This window comes from Centropristis striata, chromosome 19 (assembly GCF_030273125.1).
Source record: "Centropristis striata isolate RG_2023a ecotype Rhode Island chromosome 19, C.striata_1.0, whole genome shotgun sequence".
NCBI lineage: Eukaryota > Metazoa > Chordata > Actinopteri > Perciformes > Serranidae > Centropristis > Centropristis striata.
The window spans coordinates 6,768,229-6,778,814 of record NC_081535.1 but is presented as its reverse complement, the minus strand read 5'-3'; the positions used below and the strand labels follow the sequence as shown (position 1 = coordinate 6,778,814).

At 37.9% G+C, this 10,586-nt stretch overlaps 1 protein-coding gene across 1 annotated transcript in view; it reads left to right on the top strand.

Moving 5' to 3' along the window:
- Nucleotides 1-2,042: 2,042 nt before the first annotated feature.
- Nucleotides 2,043-10,586, top strand: part of LOC131992464 (leucine-rich repeat transmembrane neuronal protein 4) — a 182,685-nt gene continuing 174,141 nt past the window's right edge. Inside the window, exon 1 of the mRNA XM_059358059.1 lies at nucleotides 2,043-2,774. Within this exon, the coding sequence (XP_059214042.1) occupies nucleotides 2,771-2,774 (4 nt within the window). The 5' untranslated portion in view covers nucleotides 2,043-2,770. The remainder of the gene's footprint in view (nucleotides 2,775-10,586) is intronic.

Sequence of the window (10,586 nt, the reverse complement as noted above, 5' to 3'; positions counted from 1 at the left end):
TAATTTCCTCAAAAATTGTCAATCACACCACCAATGCAATGTCGCAGTTAGATATTTTTTTCCAAATCGTGTAGCCTGAGTCTAAGAAAAAATTACAAAAAATACAAATAAAACAAGCCAGAAAGTTCTCTAGCATGTGTGCCAGCCTATAGGGGGCATTTAATAATATTTTCTTAATTATGAGGGCATCCTTTATCCCCTTTTCTTCACTGGAAGGGCACGCTAAATTATATTTCTCATGCTTTCTCTATTTAATTGCACTTCATTGTGTTTTTATTCTACTGGAATGGTACCTTAGATTAAACTTTACCACATTTTCTTCACTGGAAAGGCACCCTAGATGGCAAGTCATCATGTTTCACCATATATCAGCATGTTAAAGGGCACTTCATTGTGTTTTATCTACTGGAAGAGTTCCCTGGAGGGCACTTTATCGTGCTTTCTCCAGTTAATGGAACCCTAGAGGGCACGTTTTTGTATTTGTTCTATCTAGAAGGGCTCCCTATAGGGCACTTTATTGTGTTTTCTCCATTTAGGGGCACCCTAGAGGGCACTTCTTCATATTTCTTTTGACCTGCGGGGTTCCCTAGAGGGCACTTTGTCATGTTTTGTCCATTTAAGGGCATGCCATCGTACTTTCTTGACTGTATGGGCACCCTAGAGGGCACTTTGTCATGTTTTCTTTACTGTATGGCCACTCCAGAGGGCACTTTATCCCACACCCCCTACTTTGAGTCCACCTATGCTGCAAAGATAGCGGAGAAATAAACACTTTTGGAGTCAAAATATACAAGCGAGGCATTTCATGAACACATTTTTAAAAATGTTTCTTTACCAAATGATTTCTTGTACATAGCTGTTATTTAGAGGGAGATATGCCTGTCCGTATAAGTCCGGCTTTATTTAAGTTTAAAGAAAGGGGCAACGCAGATTAGTAACCCAGTGCAGATGCAATTCCCATTAAATATTCAGCTGCCTATTCCTTCCTTAAATACACCCAAGCTCTAAAAGGCAGCTGGGGTGACGCAGAGGGAGGCCGCTGTCGATTAAGTACCATTGCATTTCCAATACGGGTTAGTGCAGAATGTTAAATAGAGTTCTGTTTATGACTTCTGGTTTTCAGGCGCTCCTTATAACCTGTGTACACTCGGAGTAGGAACCAGTCCCTGGATAGTTCCAGGAATCATTCAGTCACACAAATGCACCAATTCAGCACCATGGACAGCGTCCTGCTGCAGTTTGTATGGGTTCACAGTGGGTGGTTATAGCTGCTCTTTCAATGGGCCTCATTCTCACATACATAGGGTTGTGCATGTGTGTATAGACTGCTTGTGACACACACAGCATGATGCAGTTCCTCCACAATAACTGGAAGCAAAACATGAATCTTTAGCCAAAGTTTAAGCCTAAAAATGAGTATTAACCCTAAAAAAATGGCGTTTTAAAGCTCACACATACACACAAAATACATATTCAGGAACTTATAATACATTTTCTACAAATGCATTATTTGAAAACTCACAATACTTAATTCTAACATCTTTAAAAAACACATGATTTCCTTTAGATTAAGAAAATATTAAAGCTTATAATATTTGGTAAGCCCAAAACTGAGTCTTAACCCTAAAATATGTCTTAATGGTGGCATTTTAAAGCTCACATATACACACAAAATACATATTCAGGAACTTATAATACATTTTCTACAAATGCATTATTTGAAAACTCACAATACTTATTCTAACATCTTTAAAAAACACATGATTTCCTTTAGATAATATGAGAAAATACTAAAGCTTGTAATATTTGGTTTCCACTGTTATGAGAAGATCCATTTCGGTGTCGCCCGTGGCAACCTTTTTTTTTTTTGGGTTGTTTGTTTTAAAAAAAAATCATGCCACCCTAACATTTAACTCACGATACACCCTTGGACAAGTTCACGGGTCGCTGTCTCACCAGAAGAGGGCATTCCGATTCTGCCTGACAAAGTTGCCTTGACATGCAGACGTGATTAACAACAGCGTCATGCTGCATTTCAATCCGAGCAACAACGAAGGAGTGAAAAGGAGGATTTGAACAGAAAAGGTGGATATTTTTGGGGATGTTTGATTATTCCAGCGTTGACAGCGTTTCACACGGACTTGTGGATAAGCGAGCGTTACTTTCCTCTGTGCGCCATGCGCGGTGAATCAGACTGAGCATCCTTGAGAACAGAGACGCCGGGGTTTCTACTTGGGAGAGGAATCTTAAAAAAAAAGGGCTCCTTTTGGAAAATTACATCCTGTTTTTTTTTGTGTGTGTGTGCATCATGCAGTCATATTTGTGACAGGATTCTCACGGATTCTCCACGTAAGACTGATATGAATTACTTGGATGTGGCTTCGTTATTGTCTGCGCCTACTGCGGTACTCTTTTGGCTCTAACTTGAAAAAAAAAGAGAGAAAACCATTCTGTTTCTCGCTGCTGGATAATTCTGAACTCGGATTTTTTTTCCTTCTTTTTTTTTTTTTACGCATTTCATCTGGAGTTGGGAGTAAATGACAATCGCCCCGCTTCGGCTGCACGGGTATAGATGCAGAACTAAACCGGATAGCACATCCAGGTCCGGGAGAGTAAAGGGCAGGTGCGCTTTGGAGTCGGCGGCTGCGCGGAGAGACCGGGCTCGTGGATTAGGACGGTACCTGTCTGTGGAGAGCGCGTCATGCGGACTCGGATGTCGCGCACTAGAAGCCATTAAAACCTGTAGGCTGGAGCTGACAGATAAGCGGATATGGGTAAGTTCTCTTTATGTTATTTACGGTATGTTTTAAAAAATATTCTCCTCATTTATCATTAACCCACCACGAGACGCCTTGTCTCTTCCGAGCAGAAGCTGTGTTCAATCTGCACCAAAAAAATGGTCGTCTTTTTAAACGCACTGTTACAGCCTTTCTAATAAGGGTTTTGGTGTCTTTTGTGAAGTGGTTCGGGGAGCTTGAAGGATGTGGCTGAAAGCCTGTGCTGTAGCCTGTTAGTCGCAGAGCTGCAATGTGTTTTTCCTCCATTTCCTCTCACTGTGGCTTATTAAAACCTACGGATACTTACTCTGTATTTCCCAACGCTGTGCGCGTAAAGATTTGCTTCAAAAATCACCAGCAAAGCGAATAAACCTCCCTGTAAGTGAGCTCTAGCCTTTTTTTCCCTTGACTAGTTAGAGTGGCTGGCTCATTGGCATGGACTGAAATGCTAATCACGGTAAATGTTGGAAGCCAGTCAACTTTATAAAGCGTGGTCCTGCATAATCATTGATTGTGCTTAATCTGTACGCACGAAGCCTATTGTCCCGCTTTGAGCCCCTGGTGCTATATAACGCCTCCCCAAAAAACTCTTGCGGGGCTGAAGGCACCGGTCCGTGCAGGTTTTGCTTAGCAGACTGATTCTCATTCAAGAAAGATGTCGTATTCTGCACCTGCTATCAAGAGAGACTCTCCAAATCGAGCATAAAAACTGTGCGTCCATGTATCAATACACTGTGTGCGTACCTTTCAGTGTGTGTGTGTGTGTGTGTGTGTGTGTAGTCAATACCCCACTCCTTCAGTAATGCATGATGGTTTTTCTGTTTGCGCGTGCACGTGTTTTTCCCCATCTTATTCTCAGAACGGGGCAAAATGGTTAATTCTCATTAGAAATAACAGTTCCCTTTACGCGTGCGCACAGTTAGACACTTATCCCCCCCTTCCACCCCCCCAACAGCCACCCTCTTGCCCCCCCCCCCCCCCCCCCCCTTTCCCCACTCTTGCTATTTAACTGTTAGATATTTCTTTTATTATTTCTCACCTTTCCCCCCCAAAAAAACTCAAACAATCTGGGCTCCATCTTTTGCATCCAGATTTTTATTGTCCTGGGTAGCCTAATCTCCCCAGCCATTCTTAACTGGTATACAGATGGCCAAGTTCACTGGTGGTGCTGTGCCATTAATTGCGAGGCCGCATGATATATCGACCCACGGTGGGTTACTGCACCACATCAATATAAGCTACAACAGCACAGAAAGCCATACAGTACAGGAGCTCAGCCGTAATTTATGTGTACTGCAAAGCAACCATATATGGTTAATCATACAAGTCTGGTTTATGGGCCTGCTTTTAATTTAATATCAGAGCAGGTTTAGCAGAAAGCCCTGCATACTTGAGGTGCAGAGATTTTGACTCACATGCTGGTGCACATGTGCCGACAATCACATCCACGTCCAGGTGCACCAAGCGTCAACTTTTGTCAACCATATCCCTTCATGCTGTTGCCCACAATTATTTGATGATTATGTGATGCTGTAATCTCAGTTATACACCAGCGTGGCTGACTGTGATGCTCTTCATTAACAGCATGCAATGCACTTATGTTTCATGGAGCAAATCATTAGAGATCTGCTTTGCAGACAGAGAACAGTAGGGTATGGATTGTAAAAAAAGCAACCTCGAGCTTTAATATAAATGAAGAGACCGGAATGACATTTCACACGCTGCCTGCATGATAAGAAATTAAGCAGATGCAGTGTTACTTTGTTTGAATTAAAATCAGTGCGATAGCAGCCGTAGCGCCTCATGCATAAGTTCACAGTAGCTCAGTATAGGTAACAGATGACCTTCTGCTGGTCCTATAGCATCCAGCAGGCAGCATTGTGGAAATGTCAGGTGGAGCAGGGAAAGGAAAGGATCAACAGGCCCTTTGAGTGCAATAAAGGGGCATTTGTTATTTACATTTGCTTATTTTCAAAGAAAAAATCAATGGATTGTGAAGCACTTGGGAATCAGTGTTCATTATGTATCTGCCTCTCCTGGTCAGGGTCGTAGGGACTGAATGCACCGAGCTAAAGGCCAAGAACACACTGGAAAGATTCATCAGTAACATAAAATAAAAATATATAATGAGCAGAAACTATAGACAGTGACCCCAGTCAAAGGGAATCACATTTCCCCATCATTTCTCTGATTTTTAGCAGGTGTGAGGATTTCCCTCAGATCAGCTGACGTACTGAGCTTCAACTGATAGAAAACGTGTTGTTTGATTGTCACTTTGCAACACGTTTATATCTCTATAGTTGTGAGGACATTCACTAACATAATGCATTTTCCATCCCCTAACACTGAACTGTCACACTTTACAATAAGGCGACAAAAATTAGCATTAGTTAATGCTGTAATAAGCATTAACTAACACTTATGTAGAAGTTTTGTTAAGTTATGATTTACTAATGTTTGTGTTATCTAAGGTATTCATTTATACATTTAATAGTTCATAAAGATGATTTTAACCCATTTGGGCCTTCAACTGAAACTTTTAGAGTTCTGTGCTCTTGCCTGAACACAAATAAGAAGACATTTTGAACATTTTGGCTAAAAAGTGAGGTTTTTCTTACCATACAATATTACGTTTTGGGGCTTATTAGATCACATTTGTTTTTAAATATATACATTTCATTACATTGTATGAAGAAACAGAACTTCCATGTGCTCAATGACTAAATAAAGTGTGATAAGAAAATGGATACATCTTAGAAAGAACCAGGAACACAATCAAGTATCTGGTATAAATAACAAGTTAAATATTAAATCTATGCACACTTGAAACATATCACATAGAAAACACGTATATATAAAAAAAAAAAAAACTTTTTTTTTTCAAAGTTGTACTGTCATACACTTGTACAAAGTACAGTATGTCCATACCAGACTCCAAGACTTTGAACCAATCAGAACAAATCCTCCTTTCCTGTTCCTGCTAAATATAGTCTCTGGGAATAAATGAGTTAACATTAGTTAATACAGCAATAACATTAACTGGGTTAACATTAACCAATACAGTAATAAGCATTGACTAACAGTTAATTAATACTATAATAAGAATTAAATAATTGTCAACAATTGTCTCTTGTTAGCTTATAATTAAGGGTTTAAATGTTAATTGGTTGATTATTATGTACTTGTAATGAAGTTCACAACTAAGCAATTATGATTAAAAGCGTTACTATAAGCATTAATTAATCATAATTAGCCATTTATTAATGCTCTTTAGCCCCTTGTCGTACAATTGAAGTATATAGCTTGTAAAAGTACTTTTATAAACCATTAAACATGTATATAAGGTTGAACAGTGAACATGAACAACAATAGTTAATGATTATGAACACAATAGTGACCTGTTATTGAAGTGTCGGTCAATGTTATTTAACCCTTTGGAGTCTTGGGCTGTTTTGTCCATTTTTTAAATACTTTTCATTCTGCCACTTGGAGATCATACAAACTCAGTTAATGCAACACATTTTGGACAAATAATGAAGCAGACAACAACTAAACATCTCTCTGTCTGTGCATTTATATATTTTTTATATTTTATTGTTACTTTTAATCAAAGTCCTTTGCTATAAGTTTAAAGGTCCATTCTGACCTCCTGAGTGTGTAACAGTCAGCTTCAAGCCAGAGACTCCTTGGAAAGTAGCAACTTGATACTTTGGGATTTGTCAGAAAAGACACAAAATTACCTCAAAAAGAATCAAATTGACCACAAAATGACACAAAATGATCAAAAAAAGACACAAAATGACCAATAAATTTCATAGAATGAAGCAAAACAGGACTCAAATTGACCACAAAAATGACAAAAAATGACCACAAAAAGACACAAAATGACTAAAAAAAGACACAAAATGAACAAAAAAAGGAAAACAATATGACCAAAAAGACACAAAATGACCAAAAAAAGACACAAAATTATCAAAAAAGACACAAAATGACCAAGAAATTACATAGAGTAAGCAAAAAAGGACCCAAATTGACCACACAATTATAAAAATGACCACAAAAAGACACAAATTGACCAAAAAAAGACACAAAATGGCCCAAAAAAGACACAAAATGACCACAAAATGACCAAAAAAAGGCACAAGACGACTAAAAAACCCCACAAAATGACCAAAAAAAGACATTAAATGACCAAAAAGACTAAAACACATTAACACATGAACACTTTAACACAGTGGAGATGGAGCTGACTCAAGAAGATTAATGTACCCTTATTGTAAAGTGTTACCGTGTGGTGTCCACTGTCCAAAAATGTTCTCACTGTCAACGTTTAAAATCTTACAAACACACAACATGAAGTCTTGGTGCTTCGGGGCTACAGATGTTTTGAGTGTTCCTGCAGCCTTTTGTCGGGGCCGTGTTGCCCAGTGACGAACACAATCACATCACTGTAGATTCATGGGGTCAACTTGACCAGGATGCTGTTCTTTTGCTGGTATCTAAGCTATTATAAGATGACATGGGAGGAGAAACAAAGCACAACCTTTCCAGTGACATATGAGGTTATAACCCAGTTTGTATTGAGCCCTCCAACAGAATTTCCATTAGTGATGTTTTGCGAAGAAGAAGAGCCCGACTGATATGGGAGTTTTTATTCTCAAACAATACCCATTTTAGAGGAGAATAATGCACAGGTTACCCATGTGGTGGGTGGCATTGTGAATATTATGAGTAGGATTAAAAATAGACTTTTTCTATGTGGATTTTGCACCAATATCAATATGCAAAGCCACTCAGAATTCTGCTTTCTGAAACAAATAACTTTATTTGAGAATATTTAACATTATTAGACATTATACATATAATGTTTTACTTTATTAACCAATTCTAGAAATTAACACTAGCAGTAATGTATGTTAAGTATGTAAACTACTGTGCATTTAAATAAAAAATAAATAAAAATAAAACAAAAAGCTATATAATGCTGTATGTTTAGTGTCATGACCAAAAAGAATAAATAAAATAAATAAAATTTAGCTTCATAAACATCATTCCTGGGTGTTCAGTATCAGTCAGTTGCTGAGCATTTGAATAAAAAATAAGTAAAAATAAAATACATTGCAAAAAAATAGTGTATTTTCAGTATTAGACAATTGCAGATAATTTCAAAAAAGAATAAATAAAAAATAAATATAGCTTAATAAACATCATAACTGGGTGTTTGGTGTCATTCAAGTTTTGACCATTTAAATGAAGAATAAATAAAAATAAAATAAAAACCTAAATAGAACTGTATGTTCAGTATCAGTCAATTGCTGACCCTTTAAATAAATAATAAAATTAAATAAATAAATAGCTTAATAAACATCAATACTGGGTGTTCAGTGTCGTTCAAGTTTTGACCATTTAAATGAAGAATAACTAAAAATAAAATGAAAACCTAAATGGAACTGTTCAGAAAGTTCAGTATCAGTCGATTGCTGACCCTTGAAATAAATAATAGTTAAAAAAAATAGCTTAATGACAGCTTTTCTAAATCACAACAGTCATTGTTTTCTGTATCCTTTGTTCTGTAAAAAAGGCTTTCATCTCCGAAAACATACTCCAGCACCAATAAATACCAATATGTCAGGCTGTGCTGAGGAATAATGCTGAACAGGAGGAAAAATGTGTCTTGGTTATATTTTATTTACCCACACATTTACCCTTTGCTCTCCAAACAAAATTGCATCCACAATAATTTCACACTCACATCCTTGAAAGATGTAACAATGTTGTGTTGCTACAGTAACCGTAATGACAAGTATACTGTAGTGAGCTCAGAGCAGAGTTTTAATAGGGCCAGATAGAGACTTTTACTCTGCTGCAGTACAGTGTAGGCTGATTGGGCATAATGTATACAGTGCATTGTGTACGTGTGTGTGATTGCGCAGTAGTCATGACAATACTCCCAGCATTGTCATGACTACTGCGCACTATTTTTTAAATTATTTTTTATTTAAAGGGTCAGCAATTGACTGATACTGAACATACAGTTCAATTTAGCTTTTTATTTTACTTTTATTTATTCTTAATTTAAATGGTCAAAACTTGAATTCCGGTGACATATGAGGTTATAATATGAGTTTTTATTCTCAAACAATACCCATTTTAGAGGAGAATAATGCACAGGTTACCCATGTGGTGGCTGACACTGTGAATATTATGAGTTGGATTAAAAATAGACTTTTTCTATGTGGATTTTGCACCGATATCAATATGCAAAGCCACTCAGAAGGCTGCTTTCTGGAACAAATAACATTATTTGAGAATATTTAACATTATTAGACATTATACATATCATGTTTTACTTCATTAACCAATTCTAGAAATGAACACTGAGAGTACTGTATGTTTAATATGTAAACTACTGTGACTTTTACTCTGCTGCAGTACAGTGTAGGCTGATTGGGCATAATGTATACAGTGCATTGTGTACGTGTGTGTGATTGCGCAGTAGTCATGACAATACTCCCAGCAGTGCCTTTTCTATATTCCACCTAATCAGTGTTACAAATACAAGACGGGCACACCAGGACACTGTGTTTCCAACTGCTGTTGAAAGGGGTCTAACTTGGCAGGCCTTGCTATCATCTCAGAGATAATTGGAGACTAATAGGATGGCTTAGGCCGGTCTGGGGACGTCCTTCCCTATGTGTTCGGCTGCTGTCCAGCCTCTATGTGCAGTCAAGGCTGGGGCTAGTAGCAGTTTTGTCAATGACAGGCAGCGGATAGCAATGAGCCACTTGTGTGCACTCAAAGTGCACCAGTTAGCGAGTCCATTTGCCAAGTTATTAAGCTACATTTGGTTTTATTTTAGGTCAGCAGTAAAGTGCACTTACTCTTCTCTATGTGTTAGGGTTGAGAGGCAGAAACAGCTATCTTCTCGTGCTGAGGACAGCAGGGCTGTCTGCTACATAACTAAGCATTACGCACACGCCTTTGGACAAACTTTGACTTATCCATTCATATTAGATTTAGACAGATAACTGCAGGGGGTGACAAAGAAAATGAGAATCGCAGGTCTGTGTTATCACACGGAGCAGTAAAAAGAAAGCAGGAGAAATGTTCATGTTCATCCAAGCTGGGTCTGAAAGCAGAAAAGGGAAGGAAGATGGTTGGAGGGTGGAAATGGAATTCAACAAGCGAAGTGAAAAGGCATAGGCACATATCCCCACCACTTTTTGAAATGGCTGAATTTGTCCCCTATCAAAATGAACATTTTTCAAAGGTGTTCTCAAAAAAAGCTTGAACTAAGAAATGCTGTCTGACAAATAAGAAGGCTTTGGGAAATGTCTATTTGCACAATAAGAAAAGATACAATGCAAACTAAATATAGACGAAACAAATGTGCGTTGTCCAAATAACAACATGTAAAACAATTTAATCATATTTCACGATTTACAGTTGAATCCATTGGTATTATAAAAGTTGGTGTTTTCCACATTGCGTAAATCATAGGACTCTACCTTAGACTGTGTAAAAAATAGTGGATGTTGTCACCATGATGTCAACCAATTAGTTTGTGCAGTCTAGTTTCGAAGCCTTGAGTTGGATGTCGTTATCTTGGTTAATGGGCATCACAATATTGGGCTTTTTGCAACCAGCACATGTTCAGAACAGATCGGGAGCTACATCATGAGCTGATGCTAGGGCTAGCCACCTAGCTTGGTTAGCAAGGGGCATTTGCCATTCACACACAATGTGAAAGGGTCGAGGTTCTAAGACAAATACACACATTACACTGTGGTTCATACCTGTCAATCATAT